Consider the following 27,350-nt stretch of genomic DNA (forward strand, 5'->3'; position numbering starts at 1 on the left):
TCATGTGACTTGCGGGGGTGGGGCTGCGCCGGCCTCTTCCCAGCCAGCTTGAAAGGGTTTGCGTAACCGGCCTTGTGGGCCCTTAAAGCGCTCTGTTAAAGCGCTCTGTGGGCGGCCTGGCCTCAACTCCCTTAGTCTAGGCGCACGAAGGGAGTTGCTCCTAGCTTTCGTCCGTCCCGGGTTAGCTTTTCTTTCCTTCCCGATGCCTGGCTCTTAGATCCACTACCGCAGAGTCTACGGCTGCCAGGAAGCCCAGATTCGAGTGTCCGGAGAGTAACCGGAAGTGCTGTCCCCAGGCCTAGGGGCGGCGCCGGCGGCTGCAGGGTAAGCGCGGCCTGCGGGGCCCAGGGGTGGGATGGATGCGCGGCGGGACCCAAGACCCAGGGCCACAGTCGAGTGGGACCAGCCCCTGTTCCTGGACACTGAGCATGGTCCTGTCCCCCCTGACGGCGGACGGAGGACTGAAAGATGGTCAATGAAAAGTTGAAAGAAGAGAACCTTAGTACGATAGTTCCTAGAGATAATAATAGTAAACACGGCAAGGCACTTTTCAAAGCAATATATATCTTTCATATATATCGAGAAAAAAAGGACGTTGAGTGGATTTTTCTCTTCAGTGCAGGAATTAGTTATGTTGCAGTTGAATCTATCTGCAGAAAAATCTGGTTTAATCTTCCTATAACCATTTCTTTTTGGAAAACGGAATTATATATAACTTTATATTATATACACTTATCGCGTGCACTTTGGGGTTTGTAGTGGTAGACGAATGGGTCTTTGATCTTAGAAGTTGAGATAATACATACAAAAACAATTAGCAGAAGGAGAAAAAACAAACGAAAAACGAGGCTTAGAGCTTTGTTACGAAGTTGCAGTTAGTAATTATTCAGAAAGACTCCTGACATTTTGTCTAGAGTTAGTCGGAACTGATGGCTACCCGTGGCAGGTACTTCCTGCAGGAGAAACAATGTAAGCAAAGATGGGAAGAGATAAGCTATGATTGAACGATGCTCACTAGAATGGAGAGGAAATCAGACCAGTTTTCTAGGCCAGCTCTAGAAAAATTATGAATTATAAATTTCACAAGGTCATCATCTACATTATTGATTTTAATTCTAGGAGAGGGAAGAATTGAGTGTTGTGAATAGTTCTGGACTAGAGACCTTTTGAAACAAAAAGGAAGATGGTCTTGAGTCTTTCTTGTTATGGTAAGTGGCATACCAGGCTCTGTTTCTGTATAAATGTGGATGGGGGCGTGAGGTGGGGCAGGGTGAAAGGAAAGTATGGGAGAAGATATATGGAAAAAGAGAATGGCCCTTTCTTAGCTCCTAAGATAGCAGAGTGATAAAACTGGGCCCTATCCTACCAACTTAAGGCTATTTTCTACTCCTTTTCAACATGCATGCATATACACGTTAGGCTTGCAGTAATTGCTTTTTGATTGATTTGTAACACAAAGAGGGTAGTATGCCTAATGCTTAGGTAGGCTCTGGAGTCAGAAGATAGGTATTTAAATCCTGACTCTGCTACTTACTATTTGTAAGTTGTTGGGTGATTATCTAACTGCTGTAAGCATCAGGTTTTCCATCTGTAAGATCCAAACATTGGTATTAATACCTATTTTATAGGATCCTTGGGAGGACTAAATGAGATAATCCATGTAATCAATGAAAAATAAATGAGAAATTTCCAAGCCTAAGGCCTATAAACACCATCTAGTTTTTAAATAATGCTTTACTAACTTTGTCTCTTGGTCCCATATACCGTTTAAGGATAACCATGAACTCTCAAGTTGTATGAATTAGCCTGTCTGCTTGGACTTTTGTTGTGTTCCAGTTTATTCCTTTCACTTCGACCCTAGGCATGAAAGAGTACTAGTCTCTTCCTAGGATGGGGCAAGAGAAGCATCCTACAGGAGGGTACCCTGGAGCTAAGACTTGAAAGATGTATTTGGGCTTGCTAGAGGAACCAGCCAGGGCTACTGGTCTAGTCTGTTATATTGCTACTGGGGGTCCAAGGGTGATGATTGCCTTTTTGTTCTGGTATTTGTTCACACTTTTCGTTTATTCAACAAATGTACTCTAGGTACTAGGGATATTACAGTAAGCAAAAGACTAAGTCCTAACCCTAGTAGAAGTTATATTTTAGTAAAAAGACAAACAAATGAACAAATATAAAATGTGTACCACAAAGTTGAATGGTGATAAGTGCTATGGAGAGAAATAAAATGGGATAAAGCAACACAGGCTAAATTTTCGATAAGGTAGTCAGGGTGTGCTGCTTTTTGAGGAAGTAATTTTCAAGCAGAGACTTGAGTCCAATAAAGGAGTAAGCTGCATGGGAAAGAGCATTCTAGGCAGAAGGAACAGGTGCAAAAAGCTCGGAGGTCGCCTGTGAGGCTGAAGATACGCAGAGGTGCCACATTATGTAGGGCGGTAAAAACTTTGGATTTTATTCTGAGTGTGATAGGAAACAGTATTTGAAATTAGGGAAGTGTCATGATCTTTTTTTTTTTTTTTTTTTGAGACGGAGTCTTCGCTTTGTCACCCAGGCTGGAGTGCAGTGGCACGATCTCAGCTCACTGCAATCTCCGCCTCCTGGGTTCACACCGTTTTCCTGCCTCAGCCTCCCGAGTAGCTGGGACTTCAGGTACCTGCCACCATGCCTGGCTAATTTTTTGGTATTTTTTAGTAGAGACGGGGTTTCACTGTGTTAGCCAGGATGGTCTGGATCTCCTGACTTCATGATCCACCCACCTCGGCCTCCCAAAGTGCTGGGATTACAGGCGTGAGCCACCGCGCCTGGCCTTATGATCTGTTTTGAGGTTTGGCACCCACACTTAATTTTTTAGGTGTTGACATCTAAAAAAAAACTTGGATATAAATAGGAAAATTATTTCCTTATTTATTCAGGTTTTTTTCTTCTTCTTCTTAATGCCCCACACTTCATTGGTTGTTTAGCACAAATAAGACACCTTGGACTGATAACTTTAGGGAATAATGTAAATGATTTGCCTGGCTGTGACAAAACTAAGAACCCTTTATTTTCACTGTATTCTCCTTTTGAGCTTAACAATAGTACAAATTTTAAAAGACAAAACCTTTAATGAACCCCCATCTTACAGCTATTTTTCTGTATCCCTGCATATCTTTACTTAATTGTGATTCTGAGTTGGAATTCTTCCTTTTCCTTCTAATATTGCTCCATAAATTTTTTCTAGTTTTTGCATAATCTTCATATTAATCATTAACTGGCCAAATTGTTTTATTAGTTATTTTAAGTGGGTTTTGAACAAGGCTTTGCACAAGAATCAGGCATAGAAAATGGGCTTAATACATGTTAGTGGTTTTGTGCATGTGAAGGTAGAATTAAGAAAATAATAGAATCTACCATTTATTAAGCATCTACCGAGACCTAGACATTGAGCTTAGTACCGGCAGTGTCTTGGTTCTTATAGCAACTCTGTGAGGAAAAAAGAGAAAGTTGAAGTTAAAGGAAATTAAGTTACTTACCACAGCTACAAAGGAGTAGAGTGGGAATTTGAACCAAAATCTGCATACAGAGCTTAAACTGTCAGTATTAACCACCAAAATAAACCAACCTTTAGCCACAATGTTTTTTGAAAACCAAAATAAAATACCTTTTAATTTTGAATAAGTATAGACATACAAAAATTGCAAAATGATACAAAGAACTCCCATATACCCTTCACCCATATGCTCTAAATGTTAACATTTTACCATGTTTGCTTTAGGATTTTGACTCTATTAAACAAACGTTTTAGTCTGTTTTGGGCTGCTGTAACAGAATACTGTAGACTTGAGTAATTTGTAATGAACAGAAATTTATTGGCTTATGATTCTGGAGATTCGAAAGTCCAAGACGGACTGGCATCTAGTGAGAGCCTTCTTGCGGTGTCATTTCATGGCAAAAGGGCAAAGAGAGGGTGAGAGCAAGCAAGAGTGCTCAGAAAGGGACCAAACTCATCTTTTTATGAGGAACTGACTCCTGAAATAATGGCATTAGTCTATGAGGGTGGTGCCCCTGTTACCCACATACCTCCTATTAATACCCATTTCCCAATGTCACTGCATTGGGGATCAGGTTTCCAATGCATTAACTTTGGAGGACACATTCAAAGCATAGCAATACACATATACGTATATATAGATTTTTTCCTGAACCATTTGAGAGTAAGTTGTAGACATCGTGCCTCTTCTCCAACAGAAGCAATCAGAATCAACATCTCCATATGCATGTACAGTACTACTAGCTACATGCCATCCTTAGGAGAACTGAGAAAACAGTCATTCAGATTCATTTTCTGTGGGGACTTCTTTTCTAGAACCCTGGTTGAGAAAGCCTGTCCTAAATACTCAATTGTATATTTCCTAAAAACAAGGATATTCCCTAGAAATTATCGTTACCATTATCAGAGTCAGGAAATTAACATTCATAGAATAAGTACTATTATCTAATTTCCAGACCTTGTTTGAACTTAGCCAATTGCTCCACTCATGTTGTTTAAGACAAAAAGAGAAAAATGTTTTTTGTGGGCCAAGATCTAATTCAGCATCAGTCATTTAATTTAATTATAGTATTGTCTCTATTGTGAACATATTTTCAGACTTTATCTTTCATAACTTTGACATTTTTTGAATTATTTAGGCCATTTATTTGGTAGTTTCCCTCAGTTTGGGTTTCTCTGATGTTCCCTCGTGATCAGATTCAGGTTAGACATTTTTGGCAAGATACCTCAGAAGTGATGTTATGTTTTTCTCTTTGCATCATATTAGGAGGCACATGATGTTTTATCTCATTACTGGCCATATTCACTTTAGTTGAAGTACCGCTTGGTTAAGGTGGCGTCTTCCAGGTTTCTATACTATGAAGTTACTCTTTTTGTATTTATAATTATTAAATATCTAGTGGGGAGATTTTTCAGATTATGTAAATATCTTGATTCTCATAAAATTTTTCATCCACTAGATTTTTGCACAGTACTCTTGATTGAACATGAAGTTTTTAATTCCATCATTTCTTCTGTATTTAATTGTTTGCTTTTCTAATGCAAAAAAGTTTTCCCTTCTATACACTTTTTTTTAAATGAGTACAAATTCATGGATTCTTATTGTGTGACTAATTTATTACTGTTATTACTTATTTCAGTGTTCTACTTGTTCCAGATTTGTACAGTGGCAGTCCTTCCATCCTGAATTGTGGGTCCTTCTGGCATATTGCACCACTTTTTGAGCACTTCCTTACTTTCTGACACATCAGGATAGTCCAGGCTCATCTTACACTTTCCAAACCCTGGAAACAGCCATTTCTCCAAAGAGTCTTGATTCTTTTCAATGGAGAATAGTATTTAGAAACCCATATCTGAATGCTTGGTATACTCATTACTACTAGGATTTTATTGTTTCCATGACTTCTCAGGAAACATTACTAGGAAAAAAAAAAATACACACACATAATTTCACACATACATACGTTTCTTTATTCTCTATATAAACCTTAAAATCTTGACTTATACTGATACTTCTAATTCCAGTTAAACACTACAGAGTTGATTCTAGCCTTTCTCTTTTCTATATTTTTAGCCTTCTTCATTGACAATGAGGAATCTAGGTGACATTATCCATAGTATATTTACTTATTTATTCAGTCCTAGGATACACATTAAGTAGTGTACCCTTATCCCGACAGGGGAGAAAACCTCTACTGATTCGAGTTATTTTTATCTTGAGATTGAATATACATAGTCCCAATACTGTGTTACAGTTTTTTTTTTTTTCCCCTCTTCTGCATGGTTGTTATTTATTTGAAACACAGGTACGGGCCGGGCGCGGTGGCTCAAGCCTGTAATCCCAGCACTTTGGGAGGCCGAGACGGGCGGATCACGAGGTCAGGAGATCGAGACCATCCTGGCTAACATGGTGAAACCCTGTCACTACTAAAAAAAAAAAAATACAAAAAACTAGCCGGGCGACGTGGCAGGCGCCTGTAGTCCCAGCTACTCGGGAGGCTGAGGCAGGAGAATGGCGTAAACCCGGGAGGCGGAGCTTGCAGTGAGCTGAGATCCGGCCACTGCACTCCAGCCTGGGCGGCAGAGCGAGACTCCGTCTCAAAAAAAAAAAAAAAAAAGAAACACAGGTACGTTTGTTTTTATGCTTTTCTCCTCCATCTTGACTATTTAGTTCATTAGTTCATTCATTTATTGAATATGTAAAATATAATTCTAAAAGTAAAAATATGTGTGTTGTGTCTTCATATTCTTAGAGAAATATGACTCTTCCTCCTCCACCCAATTCTGTTTTCCTGTGCCATCAGTTCCATTTTTATCTGCCTTGTAATGATAACCAATCTCATTACTTTCTTGTTTTTTGGGGCAAGTGGAGAAATACATATTTTTATTTCTACTTTCTTACATAAAATACAACATACTTTTTTACAGTTTGCTTTTTAAAATTTGTAATTTATCTTGGAAATCACATCAGTTGATAAAGATGTTCCACATTCTCTTTTACAGTTGCATAGTACTCCATTATATATGGATGTACCATAGTTTATTCACCATTTTTTATGTACAGATATTTAAGTTATTTTAAATATTTTTCCATTACAAACATTACTACAGTGAGTAATATTATGCTTTATATTTTCATGTTATTGGAGTTGAATCTTCAGAGTCCATTTCTAGAAATGGGATTGCTGAGTCAAAAGTAAATGTATATCTAGTTTTGTTACATACTGCCACATTCCCCTGTGGAAGAGATTGTACCAATATGCATTCTCTCCAGCAACAGAGTTTGTCTGTTTCCTTACAGTGTTGACAACGAAATGCATTGTCATACTTTTTAATGTATGCTGATTTAATTGGTGAGAACTGGTATTTCATGTACTTTTAAAAAATTATTTCATTTTTATATAGACTTACCAATTTGCATTCCCCCCAGCAACATATGAGTGTGTCTGTTTCCTTACAGTATTGACCACAAAATGCATTGTCATACCTTTTAATGTATGCAGATTTAATTGGTGAGAACTGGTATTTTGTGTACATTTAAAAAATTATTTCATTTTTTATAGACTTTACTTTTTAGAGAACTGTTAGGTTCATAGGAAAATTGAGCAAAAAATACCAAGAGTACCCGTATGTCCCCTACCACTCCCTTTACCCTGACACATGCACATACCACACACACAGCACACACAGCATCCCCCACTGTTAATATCTTCAACAGAGTGATACATTTCTTACAATCAATGAACTTAAGTTGATACATCATTGTCACCCAAACTCCATAGGTTACATTAGGGTTCACTCTTTATGTTGTACATTCTATGGAGTATCTATAATTTTTTTTTTTTTTTTTTTTTTTGAGACAGAGTTTCACTCTTGTTGCCCAGGCTGGAGGGCAGTGGTGCCATCTCTGCTCACTGCAGCCTCTGCCTCCCAGGTTCAAGCAGTTCTCTTGCCTCAGCCTCCCTAGTAGCTGGGATTACAGGCTCCTGCCACCAGGCTCAGCTAATTGTTTGTATTTTTAGTAGAGACGGAGTATCACTATATTGGCCAGGCTGATCTTGAACTCCTGACCTCAGGTGATCCACCCGCCTCAGCCTCCCAAAGTGCTGGGATTGCAGGCGTGAGCCACCACGCCTGGCTTGACTTGCCAATTTTTTAAACTGGTTTGTTTTTTTGTTGAGTTTTAAGGGTATATGTATATTTTTGTATATTTGGGAGATTTTAAAATGTTGGGAATAACAGTCTTTAATCAGATGTGTCTTCTGCAAATATTTTCTCCCAGTCTGTGGCTTGTCTTCTCATTCTCTAGACAGTTTATTTCATAGAGCAGACATTTTAAATTTTAAAGTCCAGCTTGTCAATTTTCCTCCATGGATCATGCCTTTGATGTTGTATCTAAGAAGTATTGCCAGCACAGGCGTGGTGGCTCACGCCTGTAATCCTAGCACTATTGAAGGCCAAGGTAGGCAGATCACTTGGGCTCAGGAGTTCAATACCAACCTGGGTGACGCAATAAAACCCTTGTCTCTACCAAAAATAGAAAAATATAGTCTGGAATAGTGACATATGCCTGTGGTCCCAGCTACTCAGGAGGCTGAGGTGTTAGGACCACTTGATTCTGGGAGGCAGAGGTTGCAGTAAGTTGAGATCGCACCACTGCCTGGGTCACAGAGCGAGAACCCCATCCCCAAAAAATAAAATCATTACTATACCCGAGGTCATCTAGATTTTCTCCTATGTTATCCTCTAGAAGTTTTATAGTTTTGTGTTTTATACTTAGGTATCTGATTCATTTGGGGTTTGTAAATTTTTTTTAATTGAGAAGTAAAATATGTATTTATATGTATACATTGTGGAATAGCTAAGTCAAGCTATTTAACATATATTACCTCACATACCATTTCTTGTGGTGAGAACATAAAATCTACTCTTCAGCAATTTTCAAATATGCAGTGTATTTTTATTAGCTGTAGTCACCGTGATGTAGAACTCTAGAACTTACCTAGAGTAGAACTCTAGAACTTACTCCTGTTTAACTGAAATTTTGTATCCTTTGACCAATATCTTCCCAACCCCACTACCTCTCAGCCTCTGGTAGCCACCATTTTACCATCTGTTTCTATAAGTTAGACTGTTTTATACTCTGTATGTAAGTGAGATTATGTGGTATTCATGTTTCTGTGTCTGTCTTATTTCATTAATGTCCTCCAAGTTCATTTATGTTGATGCAAATGACAGGATTTTCTTCTTTTTTTTTTTTTTGCGTGTGAATGTCTAATTACTTCAGCGCCATTTGTTGAAAAGACTATCTTTTTCTGCGTTGTATCTATTGCCTTTGTTCCTTTATCATAGATCAGCTGATTCTATATATATATATGGGTATATTTTTGGACTTTCTTCTGTTCCATTTATCTATTTGTCTGTTCTTTCACCATTACCACACTTCCTTGATTACTGTATCTTTAGTGTTGTAACTTCAAGTAGTATAGTAAGCGTTGAAGTTGGGTAACATCAGCGCTCCAACTTTGTTCTTCCCCTTCAGCATTCAGCTAATCTAGGTCTTTTACCTCTTCATATAAACTTTGTATCAATATGTCAATATTTACAAGATAATTTGCTGGGGTTGTGTTGAATCTATAGTACAAGTTGGGAAGAACTGACTATTTGACAATATTGAATCTTCTTATCCATGGATGTGGAATATCCCCCCATTTATTTAGTTCTCTTTTTTATTTCTTTTATTAGAGTTTTTAAATTTTCTTTGCATAAATTATGAACATATTTGGTTAGATTTATACTTAAGGTGTTTCATTTTTTAGAGTGTTAATGTAAATGGTATTATGTTTTTAATTTCAAATTTCACTTGTTTATTGCTGGTATAGAGGAAAATAATTGATTTGTATATTTACCCTGTATTGTGCAACCTTAACTGTAATCACTTCTTAGTTCCAGGAGATTTTTGTTGATGATTTTTTCAGATTTTTACATATGTGATCATGTCACTTACAAAGACAGTTTTATTTCTTCTTTCCTAATCTGTATGCCTTTTATTTATTTTTCTTGTCTTACAGCATTATCTGTCTGTTCCAGTATGATGTTGAAAAGCAGTGGTGAGAGAGAACATTCTTACCTTGTTTCTGATGTTAGCTGAAAGCTTCTAAGTTTTCACCATTAAGTATGATGTTAGCAGTGGTTTTCTTGTAGATGTTGTTATCAACTTGAAGAAGTTTCTCTCTATTCCTAATAATGTCATATATTTTAATTTGCGTTTCTCTAATTATGAGATTGAACAGCTTCTCATATGTTTAAGGGACATTTTTATATTTTTTGTGTGTGAGAATTGTCTTTTGCTTATTTTTGTATCAGATTTTTATTTTCCGTCAATTTTTAAGAGATTTTATATATTAGGTATATTGTTCCTGTATCTCAAATATTGTTACAAATATTTTATCTCAGTTTGCCCATTGATTGTTGACTTTATTTATTTTTTATATGTATAAAATGTTTTTGGCCGGCACGGTGGCTCGCTTCTGTAATCCCAGAACTTTGGGAGGCTGAGGCGGGCAGATCACCTGAGGTCGTAAGTTCGAGATCAACCTGACCAACATGGAGAAACCCCGTCTCTACTAAAAATACAAAATTAGCTGGGCATGGTGGCTCATGCCTGCATTCCCAGCTACTCAGGAGGTTGAGGCGGGAGAATCACTTGAACTCAGGAGGCAGAGAGTGCAGTGAGCCAAGATCACACATTGCACTCCAGTCTGGGCAACAAGAGTGAAACTCAGTCTCAAAAAAATAAAATAAAATAAAATAGAAAAAAGAAAACTTTTTAAAAAGTTTTTATTTTTAGTCAAATGATTAGTCTTACAGATAGAAAATTTTTGGTACCCTAAGATTAAAGTAGAATTTACTTTAGTTTTCTTGTAGTATCTTATCGTTTCCATGTATACATTTAGATCCCTAACCAATTGGGAGTTTATATTGGTGTGTGGTATGAGATATAAATCAAATTGTACCTATTTTCATGTGGCTACCTTGATGTTTTACCATCGTTTATTGAAAAGTCCATTTTTGCCCTGGTGATTTGAGATGTCATCTTTATTGCATACTAAATTTCTATATGTGTTTGTGTCTATTTCTGGATTTTCTATTCTATTTGTCTCTTTATCTAATTGTGTTTCGAAACTCTGTTGTTTTAATATTAGAAGCTTTAGAGTTTAATGTCTCATGGGTTTAGTTACCCTTCATAGTCTGTCTTTTCATTGCTTCCTGGCTGTCCTTGTTGGTCTTTTCAAAGTGAACTTGAGTAGCAACTGTGTAGCTTAGGCATTGGAGATTTTTCGGTAAAGGGCCAGAAAGTATTTTATTTAGGCTTTGGTGGCTATCTGGTCTCTATTGTAACTACTCAATTCTGCCTTTCAATACATGAATGAATAAGTATGACCCTATTTCAGTAAAATTTTATTTGAAAAAACATGTGGCAGGCCAGAATTGGCCTGTGGGCCGTAGTTTGCCACTCCTTAGTCTGGTTTCATAAATAAGCTTATTATTTTTATTGAGATTGCATTGTTTATAAATCTTAGGAGGGAACATCTTCATAATATTGAATTGTTCTATACAACAACAAAGGATGTCCTTCCATTTTTTCAAGTCTATTTTTGGGTCTCAGGAGGGAGAAGGTTTTCCTATGGTTTATTTGGCATGGCTATTTTTTATTTATTTCTAAGTAGTCTTATATTGCTGCTGTTATACAAAGGTTGTTCTCTATCATTGTGTGTTCCAATTAGTTATTATTTATGTTTATTTTAAAAACTGGTGGTTTCTAGGTGGTGAATTTTATATCCTGCTACCATACTGAATTCCTTTATCATTTGAGTTAGTTTTAGCATTGGTCTTTTGTAGGGTTTTCTAATTATACTATTAAATCACTTCCAATAGAGATAGTTTTACTTCTTTCACACCTCTAATTGATTTTTCTAATTGTATTGATTAATACTTCCAGGTCAGTGACTGAAAAGAGGAGTATTGGCGATCCTTGCCTTGTTCCTGATCTTAGTAAAAATTTTTATAGTTTTTCTAACTTAAGGTATTAGATGAAAGAATGTATGTTTTATGATATTAAAATGAAGTATCTGTTAATTCCCACTTTCTTAAGTGTTTTTATCCAGAATAGATGCTGATTTCTGTTGCAAGTTCTTTCACCGTCTATGGATATAATTACATTATTTTTCTCCATAGGTCTGTATGGGGTATTATATTTAGTGGATTTCCTCATATTGAAAGATAGTCTAATTTTGAACCAATTTTGCAAAAAATTCCACTTGGTCATGGTATATTATTTTCTTAATGTGATATCGATTTTTATAGTATTTCTCACATTAATAAAAAATGTTAGCCAGGCATGGTGGTGTGTGTCTATAGTCCCAGCTATTCAGGAGGCTGAGCCAGGAGAATTGCTTGAGCCTAGGAGTTTGAGGCTACAGTGGGCTATGATTGTGCCACTCTTCTCCAGCCCGGGCATCAGAGCAAGACCCCAACTCTTTAAAAAAAAAAAAAAAAGGCAGTATTGGACATTAATAGTTTTTATACTCTCTTCATCAGTTTAGTTATCAGTGCTATTTTTGTTTCACAAAAATAATTAGGAAGTTGTTCTTTGTTTTCAGTGCTCTGGAAAATATGTATGAAGCATTGTATTTATTTGGTCTATGTAGGTTTGTAGAATTCTTTTGTGAAACAATGTGGGCCTAGTGCTTTTTATGGAATGGTTCCTTTATAACTTTTTCTGTTTATTCTCTGCAAATTGGTGTTTTAAAACTTTATGTCTTTAATGGAGTCAACTCTAATAAATTATGTTTCATAAAGAAACACTTATTTCATAGTTAATCATATTTATTTATATAGAGATTTGCAAAGTGGTTTCCTGTATGTGTGTGTTTTCTGTTTGGTGGTTTTTCTTCCTTGTCATTTCTTAATTTTGTAAATGTGTGCTTTCTCCCTTTTTTTCTTCTTTAAGTTACCTAGTGGTTTATATAAGTTTTACAAAATAAGTATAATTTTGATTTATCATTAGATTTACTGTTTTTGTGTTCTGTAGTTCATTAATTTCTCCTTTTATCTATTTTTGTCATTATTTTGATTTTTTTCCCATTTAAAAAAATGATAGAGACAGGATCTTGCTATGTTGCCCTTGAACTGGTCTTGAACTCCTGGGCTCAATTGAAATTTATTTTTTTATTAGCTTTTGATCTAAGAATTTAACTTGTTCAGTTTAATTCTTCTGTTTTTATTGATTAAAGAAATATAGGCATAAACTGCTTTAAATTGATCCCATAGATTGTAATATATAATATTTTCAATTATGAATACTTAGAAATTTTGTTAAATTTTTCATTGCCCTTTTTACTGAAGAGTTTTTCAATGGTTTTTTTCCCCCCATTTGAAAGGACCTTTTGTTATTTGATATTTTAATAAATTTCTAGTTTTGCTGCAGATTGTTTCTTAGAATGTTTATGAGAATTAATGATGCTTTCTTTGTTACATAATATATGACAGATTTTTGTGGATGATTCATGTGTGGTTGAAAAGAATGTGTACTTATCATGGCATACAGTTTAATATAAATAAGATTTACTTATTAATTAGGTTATTTAGGCCTTCTGCATCATTACTTCTTCTTGGTCCAGTTTGTATGTCTTTTATTGAGAGTGGTATATTAAGCTTTCCTATTATTAATACTTTATCTCTGTTTCTTTGTACCTGTGTCTCTGTTTTTCCTTTGTAAATGTGCCTGCTCTTTAATGTGATACATAGATAACCATGACTTTAGTGTAATTTAGAAAGTATTATTATGTTTAATGCTTTTGGCTTGAACTCTGCTTTGCCTGATATCAGGATCAAAAGCTCTACTTTTATTGTTTCTGTTTGCCTAGTGTTTCTTTTCCCACCTGCTTACTTTTAGCCTGCCTGAATCACTTTGGTTTAGGTGTCTCTTGTATTTAGCATACAGTTAGGTCTTGCTTGTGAGCCAAAATGAAAATCTCTTTTAATAGGTGTGTTAAGCTCACTTATATTTATTGATATAGTTGATGTTTGGTTTTAACAATGTCATATTATTTATTATAACTGTCTTTTATTACGTGTTTTTCTACATGATAGGTTTTCATAGCTCTTTCGTGACTTTCTTTTTTGAATGTTTGATTTTTGTTACATTAGCTACTTTCGTACTTAGATTTATTTTATTTTGTTTTATTTTTTTGAGGTGGAGTTTTGCTCCTGTTGCCCAGGCTATAGTGCAATGGCATGATCTCGGCTCACCGCAACCTCTGCCTCCTGGGTTCACATGATTCTGCTGCCTCAGCCTCCCGAGTAGCTGGGATTACAGGCATGCACCACCACGCCTGGCTAATTTTGTATTTTTAGTAGAAACAGTTTCTCCATGTTGGTCAGGCTGGTCTCGAACTCCCAACCTCAGATGATCCGCCTGCCTCGGCCTCCCAAAGTGCTGGGATTACAGGCATGAGCCACTGCACTCGTCCATACTTAGATCTTTTTTAATGCCTTTAGTCCATTGAAAAAATGAATTTATATATTTAACCTTTAATTGTTTGGTTTTTAAGGTTTTTAAAATTTTTCTTTTCTAAAAGGCCATTTTAGCTTCAGATGATTTTTTAGTTTAATAGTATCTTTTAACTCTCACCTGCCATTAATACAACATAGTAATCCCACCTTATTCGTGGGGGATATATTCCAGGACTCCTGGTGTATACCTGAAACTACAGATAGTATTGAACCCTAAATGGTGTTTTTTGTTTGTTTGTTTTACATATTTGTGATAAAGTCTTTTGTACTTAGAGTGGGTTTTTCTTTCTGGCAATAAATTTTAGGTCAATCTTGCCCACTGCCAGCTCTCTTCTCTTTACCCCACATTCTCAGATTGTCCTTGCTCTCATTGATAGCTTATGGCTAGAATGTGAGAGACAGCTATATGGGATTTGGTGACAGTGTGGACTTTGTATAGTACATTTGTTCATCTTTTTGTTACTGCTTTTAAAGGATGTGTTGAGAGATTTGGATTTCTGTAGCCACCATTATCCCCTCTGACTGTGTTTTATTACCACGTTCTTTATATTTCTTCTAGAGATATTTTCCTTTTTTTTTTTCTTCATATTTAAGTCAGTTTTCTGTCCATTGACTTCCATGGCCAATTTTAAATAATTGGTGTGCAAACACTGCATGTTCTCACTTATAAGTGGGAGCCGAACAATCCGAACATAGACACAGGGAGGGGAACAACACACACTGGGACTGTAGCAAGGTGCGGGGGCAGGGAGAACATCAGGAAAAATAGCTAATGCATGCTGGGCTTAATAGGTGCATGCTAGGTGATGGGGTGATAGGTACAGCATACGTTTGCATAGGCACACGTTTACGTATGTAGCAAACCTGCACATCCCGCATAGGTACCCTGGAACTTAAAATAAGAATAAATAAATAAATGATGTGGAAGCTTATAGGTTTTCTGAAAAGTCTCAGTTGACAATTATGTTTTACAGCTTCCCTCACTTCTGTATTTAGGGCTATGTTGAGTTTAGGCCCCAGGATACTGAAGAGGACCAAAAGGGGAAAAAAAAAAAAGAAAGTAAAATCACTGCTAGTTGAATGGCATTTAAAATTCTGGTCTTTCCTGACTTGCATGCTATGTGCTTTTCAGAGTTGTCAAATAACTGGACCATGCATTCTGTCCAGACTTAGTAGTTGGGTTCAGTAGGATAACATTGGTGACATGTGTTTACTCCATCTCACCTGGAACTAGAGCCATAAAACATGTCATTTTAATACTAGCAGCTATGAGCTAAGTGTCATAGAGACCCTCAGCTGTATGGCCCTATATGCTGCCTGGGTCCACGTAGTTCCATTTTTGCGTCTGATCCTCAGTAGCAGGAAGGTTGTTGAGGGAAATGAAAGTCCCATTAACCTAAAGATAAGGCAGGTTAAAACTTCTAGAGAAAGACATCAATGGCTAATTGTGGACTCTTTAACTTCTTTTTGTGCCCCTAATTGACCACCTCCTGGGTTGTTTGTGGTTGAAATATAAAGCAACTTAGGGTGTTACAAATTTTGAATAACCAAAATTGTGATAATTACGTGGGTTCCAGTGGTAGTAAGGTGGTAATTTTGTTATAATCTCAAAAATACTTTGTAGTCTGTATCATACTTTGGATCAGGACAGCCTGAGTTCATGTGGGGAAGATAATGGCTTAGTGTTTTCTTTTTTTTTTTTTTTTTTTTTTTTTTTTTTTTTGAGACAGAGTCTCGCTCTGTTGCCCAGGCTGGAGTGCAGTGGCCGGATCTCAGCTCACTGCAAGCTCCGCCTCCCGGGTTTACGCCATTCTCCTGCCTCAGCCTCCCGAGTAGCTGGGACTACAAGCGCCCGCCACCTCGCCCGGCTAGTTTTTTATATTTTTTAGTACAGACGGGGTTTCACCAGGTTAGCCAGGATGGTCTCGATCTCCTGACCTTGTGATCCGCCTGTCTCGGCCTCCCAAAGTGCTGGGATTACAGGCTTGAGCCACGGCGCCTGGCCACTTAGTGTTTTCAACATACCACCGAGATTTAGTGTTAGGAGCCCTTTGCTGCAATGTTGTTATAGTTACAAAGGAAGCTATAGATTGTGCAGATGGGTTATAGATTCTGACTAAGGAGTCATATAGGATGATTTAAGACTCTACAGAATTGAATTTAAGGGATTAGATAAAACCCATCTGTTCTTTTTTTTTTTTTTTTTTTTTGAGGCGGAGTCTCGCTCTGTCGCCCGGACTGGAGTGCAGTGGCCGGATCTCAGCTCACTGCAAGCTCCGCCTCCCGGGTTTACGCCATTCTCCTGCCTCAGCCTCCCAAGTAGCTTTGACTACAGGCGCCCACCACCTCGCCCGGCTAGTTTTTGTATTTTTAGTAGAGACGGGGTTTCACTGTGTTAGCCAGGATGGTCTCGATCTCCTGACCTCGTGATCTGCCCGTCTCGGCCTCCCAAAGTGCTGGGATTACAGGCTTGACCATCTGTTCTTTTTAACTGTAGTTTACCCATTGTTAAGTCCTTTGAGTGTAAATGATCTAGTGCTAAATTCTCTCATTTATGGCTTTTTATCCTTTTCTTGTCTTTGTGTTTTACAGAATGCTATCTTCCCTGAGAAGTCGAATTCTCAGGATCAGGAATGTATGTTTTCTTCCGTCTGGATTCTAGGTAAGCTACAGTTACTTCAGTATTTTGAAGTGTCCCTTCTCTTTCCCAGTCTCCATCTCATCAGAGTACCTCCCATTCTTTGTGACATTCAATCCTTTTATCAGACAAGGAGAGAAATAGAATTTCAATGAGAATTCATTCATGCACTTAGCAGATGCTTGTTAAGCACCAACTTTGTACCTGGCATTACTTTATATGGTAGAGAAAGATCATCAAACGAAACAGATATGCTTGTCATATTTTAGCAATAGACAATAAACTGAATAAAGAGAATTATGTAGTCTGTTAGAAGGTTTTGAGTGCCATGAAGAAAAGTAAAACAGAAAAGGGGAATAGTGAATGCTGGGGCATGAAGACTATTCACAACTTTAAACAGAGTGATTAGGAAAGGCCTTCCTCAGAAATGACATCTGAAAAAATAGTCTTTGAAGGAATTAAGAGAAATTCATGCACACATCTGGAAGAAGAAAGCTGTAGGCAGAAGAAAGAAAGCGCAAAGGCCCTAAGGGGAGTATGTCTGGATGAGGAACAGCTAGGAAGCCACTACAGCTGGATTAGAACATGCAAAGAGAAGAATAATATAAAAGGGTGTCAGAGAGGCAGTGACAGGCTAGCAGGGCAGCTCAAGTGGACCTGTTGGGCTATTGTGAAAGTAAGAAATAAAGAGTGGTTTGGACCAGAATGTAACAACAGAAGCTGTTGAGAAGTGGTTAGACTCTGGATGTGTTTTGAAATGGAGCCAACAAATTTGTTGATGGCTTGATTGTGAGGTATGAGAAAGAAGAGTGCAGGATGACTCCAAGGTTTTAGCCTGAAGAAATAAAGGATGAATTTGCCATTAACTGAGATGAAGCAGGCGATAGGTGGAGTAGATCTGGCATCCAGCCCCAGTGTAAGTCCTTTGCTCACTTCCTTTGACTATAAGGCAAAAGCAGATACTTGCCATTTAGCTCTGTAAACTCAATTTAGTACAAGAAAATAGGAGTAATGCTTGTGATACTTTAGGCTTTGAGGATTGAGATTGTGACAGTGACAGAGTATACTCTGGTCTTATAGTCTAAGGAGTTCTGTGATACTGTGAAAGTCACCTGAAAGATGTAATTTGGACCAAAAAAAGTAATTTCTAGGACAATTCATAGATCATAGAGATGTGCCCAAATATTTGTGAAGGGGGCCTGCCCCTCCACACCTGTGGGTATTTCTCACAAGGTAGAGACGAGAGACTGAGAAAAGATAAGACACAGAGACAAAGTATAGAGGAAGAAAAGTGGGCCCAGGGGACCGGAGCTCAGCAAGTGAGGACCTGCACAGGCACTGGTATCTGAGTTCCCTCAGTATTTATTGATCACTGTCTCTACTATCTTGGTGAGGGGGATGTGGCAGGACTATAGGGCAGTGATAGGGAGAGGGTCAGCAGGAAAACATGTGAGCAGAGGACTCTGTTATAAATAAGTTTAAGGAACTGGTGTGCCTGGATGTGCACATAGGCCAGATTTGTGTTTGACTTTACACAGACATCTCGGTGCAGTAAAGAACAGTATTGCTGCCAGCATGTCTCACCTCCAGCCATAAGGCGGTTTTCTCCTATCTCACTAAATAGAATGTACAACTGGGTTTTACACCGAGACATTCCATTCCCAGGGACGAGCAGGAGACAGATGCCTTACTCTTACCTCAACTGCAAAGAGGCCTTCTTCTTTCACTAATGCTCCTCAGCACAGACCCTTTACAGGTGTTGGGTTGGGGGACAGTAAGGTCTCTTCCTTCCCACGAGGCCATATCTCAGGCTGTCTCAGTGGGGAGAAACCTTGGACAATACCCAGGCTTTCTTGGGCAGCGGTCCCTGCGGCCTTCCACAGTGCATTGTGTCCCTGGGTACTCGAGAATGGAGAATAGCGATGACTTTTACCAAGCATACTGCCTGCAAACACATTTTTACCAAGGCACATCCTGCACAGCCCTAAATCCCTTAAACCTTGAGTCAATACAGCACATGTTTCTGCGAGCAGAGTTGGGGCTAGAGTTACAGATTAACAGCATCTCAAGGCAGAATAATTTTTCTTAGTACAGATCAAAGTGGAGTTTCTGATGTCTTCCTTTTTCTACATAGACACAGTAACAGTCTGATCTCTCTTTCCGCCACATATTTGAAATGTAGAATTTTAATCACTGTGTTTAGCATAAACATGTCTGTTTTGTTTAGCTTGTCTGCTTCAGTTTTGACTTTCCTATTCTTGTTAGCCTTGCAGTGCATTTTTCTCCCATTATGTCCCTCTGTGGTCACAATACTACATTTCTTGTGGATCTGTGTTTTGACTCTGAAGAAACTGCACTACTCCCACCTCATTCAGTTCTTTTTCCTATCCCTTTAAATTTTAGAACAGTTCTGAGTTGACATTTGAAATCTTGGTATATCTTTTTATATTTATAAATAACTTTTACTTCAATAAAAGTAAGTAAAAGTAGCAGCCTCTGTGCCTTTCGCAAGGAAAGCATACAGATTGCTGAATGGAAATTGGAAAACTATGGTTAACAAATTGATGAAACAGAATGTTATCTATCACCTCATTACCCACAGGTAACCATGTTACTACCATGTCTTTTAGATCCTTTTGACTTCCTGTTTTCTCTGAGTGCAAGTGTTATTTGTGTTCTGGTCCCATTACGCTTAGTAATTTGCTGTATTCGGTGAGCTTTAATATCATTTCCTTTACAAATAGGCTCCAATCTAATATCTAGTTTCTTGGATACTGGACCTTTTTGATAATTTAAGGAACTGTGTACCTTCTCCCCAGAAAAGTACACATATACTGAACATTTTGCAGTCAGTTTCAAAGGTTTCAAAAATTACCTAGGAGTCTGTGGATGCCAAGTAAGAACTCCTCTTCTAGGTTTGAGTACCTACTGTGTGCCAGGCACTGTTCTAAGTGCTGGGGAAACAACTGTGAATGAAGTGAGCCAAAAATCCCTGTCTTTTAGGGGCTTACATTCTATGGAGAAAAACAAAATCAAAAAGGAGAGGAGTATTGTTTGTGTGAGTCAGCTGGGATGGAGGTGTGGTACAGTTTAGAACAGGGCGGTTGGAAATGACTTCACTGAGAATATGCCAGTTGAGCAAAGATCTGAATGAGGTGAGAGAGAGAGAGCCTTGAAGATTCCTGGAGGAAGAGCCCTTCAGCCAGGAAGAGATACCAAGGCTAAAGACCCTGAAATGGGAGTGAGTCTGTCTTATTTGAACAACAGCAAAAACTCAGGGTGACTGGAGTGCAATGAGTAAGTAGAGGAAGAGCAGAGAAATGGATCGGAGTAGTAACTAGGAGTCAGATTTCTTAAGAGCTTGTAGGTTTCTAACAGGAGTGGTTTTGGTGGAGTAATGAGGGTTGAATGTTTAATTGGAGTATGTTCCAGAAATCTTGGAATACAAAAATTGGAGACAATGAACAGGTTTATTTATTTCAAAGACTTTTACTGCGGAGAGGAACAGAGAAATGGGAGAACAGCCTGAGTGTGAAGCAGTTGAGAGGCTTTTCTTGTAGATTGTGCTTTTGTTTTTGAGAAGAGAAATAATATTGGAATGGTCCAATAGGAAGGAATAAATTGATAATGCAGGAAAGGGAGGGTGGAATTGCTAGAGTGATGTCCTTGTGAACAAAGGAGGGGGTATACAGATGGAAAGGCTATCTTTAGGTTGAGCAAGGGAAGTTTGCCATTTATGGTAGTGGAAGGAAAGATGCAGTATATGACCACACTTAAAAGAGGTTGTTTGACGTGGTGGGAGCATGTGGAAAGGATTTTGGTTTTGTGTATGCAGTGTTGTTTTGCTTGCTTGCTTCCATTTTCTTAGTAAAATAGGAAGCAAGATTATCAGGTCATACTCTTTAGGTGATGGATGGGGGGTTCTGAATGTATGAGGGAGAGGTTCAAACATATGAAAAGATCACTGAAGAGAGTTAAGTGTGAAGGATATGGAAAATGGCTTCTTTTTTTCCTTTTGTTTCTGTTCTTTAGTCTATTTTTGGTAGTTGATAAATGCATTGACTCATTACTCCCTCTGAACTCTCTTGAATCAACCTAACTTTTTTTAAGATACTTGATCCTTTAGGCATTTCTGTATGTGTGCATACCTCTAAACTACAGAATGAGGAGGAAAACAACTTTTACAGCTTTTCACCATGTGAAGAAACACCTGTTATAAATCTGTGTTCCAAGCCTAGACTTTATAATCAGTCAGGATTTTTCTTTTTGAGCAAGTTATGTGCTTATATAATCATATCAAAGCAGAATCTTAAGCCCAAGCCCCTTTGTCATAATAATAGTGATAGTAAGAGCCAAAACAGAGGGCTTACCAGGAGATTCGTAGTGATTTAATGTTCCACGGGACCATGTAAGGTAGTTTCTATTATTAATCCACTTTACAGATGAGGAAACGAAGCACACAGTGGTTAAGAAACTTGCCTAATATCACCACTAAGAAGATAGAGTCATAGAAACCTTACTTTCTCTCTGGTCACTGGGAATTCTAATGATCATTAACTACTTTCTTCTAAGCTTTCTGCAGAAAGGACTCCAGAGATACTCATTGACGGTGCCTTTTGATTTGCTTTCTTCATGAGCAGGCATAATAATTATTAGTCTTGTCTTGATTTCTCAGCTGAAGCAAAGAAAGATGAAGAGCTCTTGTTTTAAAATTACCCAGATTCATAGAGGAAGGAGTTCTTACTTGTAGTTTCCCATATGTATTGCCGATCAGTTTTATATTAGCAAAGAGGAAAAGCAAATAACTGATTTCACGCCATATAAAACCTAGAAGACTTAGGGCCTCTGATACAGAGTTTGTCTTTTCTGCAGTGATTTTAATTTTGAGAATTCTTTTCTTAGTTGTAGGAATATAAATAATATTTCTACTTTGTCTCACAGGGTTGGAAATACCAAGTAAGGAATTAACATATATGATGCTGGAAACTTGTAGAGGCTCATGACTGAAAGGCCTGAAACAGATGTATCTTCCAAGTTTTTATCAAGAAAATGACTGTGAGGGCAATGATGGGTCAAGAAGACCAGTGGAAAACTCCCTAGGAGAGAGCCATAGAAAATGTACACTTCAGAAGAGAGATGTAATCAGAGAACTCAAAAAAGGAAAATATATAATGTATGCCCTCAGAAGGGTAAAAAGATTTTTATTCATGTGCATGAGATTACTCAAATAGATGGTCATATATACCAGTGCCTTGAATGCAAGCAAAACTTCTGTGAAAACTTAGCTCTTATTATGTGTGAGAGAACCCATACTGGGGAGAAACCTTATAAATGTGATATGTGCGAGAAAACCTTTGTCCAAAGCTCAGATCTTATTTCACACCAGAGGATCCATAATTACGAGAAACCTTATAAATGTAGCAAATGTGAGAAGAGCTTTTGGCACCACTTAGCGCTTTCAGGACATCAGAGAACACACGCAGGTAAAAAATTCTATACATGTGACATTTGTGGCAAGAATTTTGGTCAGAGTTCTGATCTGCTCGTCCACCAGCGAAGCCATACTGGTGAGAAACCGTATCTATGTAGTGAGTGTGACAAATGCTTCAGTAGAAGTACAAACCTCATAAGGCACCGAAGAACTCACACAGGTGAGAAACCATTTAAGTGTCTCGAGTGTGAAAAAGCTTTCAGTGGGAAATCAGATCTTATTAGCCACCAGAGAACTCACACTGGGGAAAGGCCCTACAAATGTAATAAGTGTGAGAAAAGTTACCGACACCGTTCAGCCTTCATTGTACATAAAAGAGTTCATACTGGGGAGAAGCCCTATAAGTGTGGTGCCTGTGAAAAATGCTTTGGCCAGAAATCAGACCTTATCGTACACCAGAGAGTCCACACAGGTGAGAAGCCGTATAAATGCCTGGAATGTATGAGAAGTTTTACTCGGAGTGCCAACCTAATTAGGCACCAGGCAACTCACACCCACACTTTTAAATGCCTTGAGTATGAGAAAAGTTTTAATTGTAGCTCAGATCTTATTGTACATCAGAGAATTCACATGGAAGAGAAACCACATCAGTGGTCTACGTGTGAGAGTGGCTTCCTCCTAGGTATGGACTTTGTTGCCCAACAGAAAATGAGAACTCAAACAGAGGAGCTACACTACAAATACACTGTATGTGATAAAAGCTTCCACCAGAACTCAGCCCTTCTTCAACATCAGACAGTACACATTGGTGAAAAACCATTTATCTGTAATGTGAGTGAAAAAGGTCTTGAGCTTAGCCCTCCCCATGCATCAGAAGCCTCACAGATGTCTTGACCAGGCAGGAAGCTGTAATACCAATATTAAAAATTATTTACGTATCAGAGAATGCATTAAGATGAAGACAAATCTCAGACTTTGCTCAGAGCTCAGAATTCAGTGGGGACCAGAGAGCCTGCAATTGGAAGTAGGAGAAATTATTTGCCCAGAGAGCTGCCCTCACAGAACACCTCATCCTCACTCCAATGAGAAAACTTCAGATGCCCAGAGTTTTTGAAAACTTTCTGTCTGAGCTCAAATTTGATCACTCACAAGAGGATTCATACAAGTGGGAAACCTTACAAATGCCCTGAGTGTGAGAGAGCTTTCTAGCAATGCTCAACCCTTCTCGTTATAAGAGAATTCACACCGGAGAACAACTTTTTAAATGCCTTCAGTGTCAGTCGTGCTGCAGACAGTATGAACATCTCATTGGATCTCAGAAAACCCACCCTGGGGAGAAGCCCCAGCAAGTGTGAGAAAAGCTTCTAACAGAACTCTGACGTACCCATCAGAGAAGCCATACTGGTGAAAAATTGTATATTTGTCTTAAGTATGGCAAAAACATTCATTGGAGAGCCTTACTTGGGTTTGCAACCCCAAAAAAACCCCAATCTGAGGAAAGACTACAAGTGTCTGAATGAAGAGTGCTTGTTAGTGATCAACTCTTGTGGTACATCAGGGAACTCACATAAGTGAAAAAACCCATACTTACCTTGAGTCTGAAAAAACCTTTGGTAGAAGCTCCTGTCTTATTGGGCCCCCAAAAACCTGTTCTGCAATGAGAGATTTACTTGTGGGTGAGAATCTATGTACATATAATATGTATGAGAAGAACTGTTCTCATAGTTAGTTGACTCATATGATAGAGAGGACTTTACATGAAATCAGTATGAAAATAGTTTTTTAGATACCCAGAATCTTGTTCTGGGAGAAGCTAGGGCGGGTCAGAGTAGACCTGATGGTTAACTCAGGTAAAGATGCTTTTCTTTTATCTGAACCACTTAATGATTGCTTTACTTTTACTTTTTAAAAATTTTGGAAATCCAATAAAGGAAAGGACTGTGACCTTATGATAGAAGGTGTGGCATGTGTTACTGTTGGGGGAAAGGAGTATATTGACTTTGCCTTGGTTGATATTTTTATGCTTGTCTAGGATGGGACTAGAGTGTTGATAGTAACATGGCAGCCTTTTGGTGGCAGTGAAATGAACTAAGAAGCTAGGGAGTAGCTATCCTAGATCAAAACTCTCCCAATAGTTTTCCCTTTGCAGGACCAATCTTATAAAGAGAGAGCATACTCAGCTTTTTACTTAGTGTCAGTTGAGGCATACTCTCAAAAGTTTTTTCCCCTAAAATATCTTTCAAGTTTTTGCTGGTATTTGAAATTTCAAGTTTAGAAATTAATTTCTTTTTAACTCAAAGTGCAAATTTCATATAATGGTTATGATGGTTTTAGTGTCCATATTTTTGTGACTTCACTTATCATCTCTTTCAGCAATAGATACCCACAGTCAACTAGTAAAATGGCTACAGGAAGACTGAAAGAAAAGTTTAAGCCTCAGTAGGCATAGAGTAAAAAATCACATAATGATGCATTATTAATATAAGAGTAAGACTTTTTTTTTTATTTTGAGTATCCTAACTCCAAACCTAGTGTTCTTTTCACTCCATTATCCTGCTGTTTATAGCAAATCAAGACCCATAATGATACATCTTTCATTTATTTCAGTTCTGCCAAGGAAAGAGAAAATACCTTTTAATCCCAGGGAAAGGATTGCAATCACCACATTATAAGGTATATATTTGGCGTGGAATGCAGAATTCTAAATACTAGAAGGGAAAAGTAGTTGCCGGATTCATCAGAGGCTTAAGGATAAGTACTTGTTTCCAATTTAAAAGTATAATTAGGATTGTCTTTAATGATCTCTAGAAATACTATAATTAATCCAGAGATCTATCAATGGTCACATCTCAGTTTTTTTTCTTCCCTCAGATTCAAAGATATGTAATACCAGTACTTCAGATTCCTGTAGTATTTGGGACTTTGTAGACTAGTGAATAGATATTTTGTTACTAGTCCAAATCCTCTGATTTTGGTTTGATTTGTCCTAGCAGATCCCTGAGCTTCAGAGAGTATTGCCATTTGGATTCATGGAGTTGGCGAACTGCTACACTGCTACCTTGTGTATGACTCTAAGCTTTGATCCTAATGACTGGTTGATGATCATGATAATATTAGGACCAGTGAATATAGCTTATAGTGATAATAAGGATTCTAGGGTATTTTTCTTTCTTTTAGAAAAAGATCCTGGAAGTTTATTTGATCTGACATGTTTTCGTAATTTTTAGAAATAGCGCTTGTACCATGAAAAATGCCCAGTATGATAAGGCACACAAGATGTATTTTTTTCTCTTTGGTGAAAATCATGCCTATCACTAGTATATGTTTGACATTTGTAATATACTTAAAATAGTATTGGGTGTGAGGCATGGTGGTGATGAAAAGTAGTCCTTATGGCTACTTGTTAGTCATTAGAGAGAACATGGAGAAGGGGTCAAAGTTGGTATCATTAACAGGGCAATGACTTGACCCTCTTTCAACTGATCTTACTGGTAGTTGTCTCTAGTTTTTAAGTAAATTAATGATGGACCATCCCTCAAACAGAGAACTTTGGGGGTATGAAACAAGACTGAGGGCTTTTAACCATGGGAGAAAAAAGGTTTTGGTATTATTCATATAGCATAACCTGAGGTTGGAGAGGACCACTTGGGAGCCTGTAACCAAAACTAGATGGTAACTTCTGGGATGGATGGAGGTTCCCTTGAAGCAGTGCCAACCTAAATCTACCTCAGGTAAGTAGTTAGATTAACTTTTTCAAGATTTCAGACCAAACAAGGCAACTTGTATTCAGTTGATGTATTCCTATGCTTTAATGTTTTTGTTTGCCCTTAATTCTTAAATAAACATTTGTTCTGAAAAAATCCATTTCTGTCTCCACTGTACTGAGAGAAACAGCATTTCCTCTACACTTGCATTAGAATAAGTGGTTAATAATGTGATACTTAGACCTGGAGGTAGAGATAACCATTGGACCATCTCATAATTCCAGCAATTTTCGATGCTGAGGCAGAGAGGAGTGGAAGGAATATTGTCTATGCTGTGCTGTGGACATTGGATCCTGTTGGAACCTCTGCACTGTATTCCATAAATGGAGCTAATAGTTTGAACTGACCATGTTTGGGGCCCTGCTGAAATTCATTAGCAGCAAAACCATCTGTGGTTTTTTTGTGTGAGTAACACCCTCAAAATTAGAGAAAATTTTAAATTTATAATTCCCAGTGAGATCCACATTTGGTTCCAATTCTTCCTTCTTTGTCTTATCGCTTGTTGAATTAGAGTGGGATGGAGATGGTATAAAAATAGTTGCTCTAATTTACCCACCATTATAAAGTTCGTCCTAGTTTATATCTGCTCTACCAACAGAATAGATCTCAGAGTTTTAAGTGGCTTTCATTGTGAGAGGAGGATAAGAAGGAGGTATGATGTGGATGAAACAGGGAAGGGAAAAGGTATAGCTTTAAGTTTGGTTTTTCCTCCTGAGATTCATATAGAGTTGTGTAGGTAGAACAAGACTTGCAGCCTTCATGCTTATTTTTCTAATTTAAAGTGGTATTACTCCCAACATTGAAGTGGACTGCTGTGAGAAATATTTCTGGGAAAAATAATAACCGTGACCCCCAGAAGTAACTGAAAGAGAAATATGTCTCTGGTGAAGTAGAAAGGGAAAAGTGCTATCCAGCACACATACCGCAAGTGTTTCCTGAAATGGTCTTTACGTTGTTTATTGAGAAAAGAAACTCATAGTGCAATTGAAGCTTCTTTGTCCCTGAAACATCAGCTTGTGTCATCACTTTACCCAGGCAGGGATTTGGATTTTAAATGAGTGAGAGAGGCTGAAAGCAGTTAACACTTGCAGAGGGAATCTTTCCATCTGGCAAAGGAAACTTAAAAAGTTGGGGTAGGCCAGGTGCGATGGCTCATGCCTGTAATCCCAGCACTTTGGGAGGCCTTGGCGGGCAGATCATGAGGTCAAGAGATGGAGACCATCCTGGCCAACACATTATTCTTTGAAAAAGCTACCAAAAAAGATAGTCCCCTAGACAGGAAAGTTAATAGAAAATAACAAAAAGATAATGCAGAGAATCAATAAAACCAACACCTTATTATTCTTTGAAAAAGCTAATTAAAAAGATAGTCCCCTAGACAGGACAGTTAATAGGAAAAGCAGGAAAAAA

At 37.9% G+C, this 27,350-nt stretch overlaps 1 protein-coding gene across 5 annotated transcripts; it reads left to right on the top strand.

The window, feature by feature from the left end:
- ZNF322 (zinc finger protein 322) lies at positions 1-26,040 on the top strand. 5 transcript variants are annotated; one of them, XR_004439130.1, is made up of 5 exons: positions 1-324; positions 1,120-1,208; positions 16,700-16,769; positions 21,687-24,849; positions 25,170-26,040. XR_004439130.1 is itself a non-coding variant. In XM_033219513.1 (5 exons), exon 5 carries the CDS (start codon positions 21,862-21,864, stop codon positions 23,068-23,070), a length of 1,209 nt encoding a protein of 402 aa, XP_033075404.1. In that variant the 5' UTR covers positions 1-324; positions 1,120-1,208; positions 9,601-9,639; positions 16,700-16,769; positions 21,687-21,861; the 3' UTR covers positions 23,071-26,040. The 5 variants fall into 5 exon arrangements, 4 of the variants coding, with proteins under 4 accessions (XP_033075404.1, XP_033075403.1, XP_033075406.1 ...); XM_033219513.1 differs by adding an exon at positions 9,601-9,639 and having other exon boundaries at positions 21,687-26,040; XM_033219512.1 differs by having other exon boundaries at positions 21,687-26,040.
- The last annotated feature ends 1,310 nt before the right edge of the window (positions 26,041-27,350 follow it).

This window comes from Trachypithecus francoisi, unplaced genomic scaffold (genome assembly GCF_009764315.1).
Source record: "Trachypithecus francoisi isolate TF-2019V2 unplaced genomic scaffold, Tfra_2.0 Lachesis_group10, whole genome shotgun sequence".
NCBI classification, from domain to species: domain Eukaryota; kingdom Metazoa; phylum Chordata; class Mammalia; order Primates; family Cercopithecidae; genus Trachypithecus; species Trachypithecus francoisi.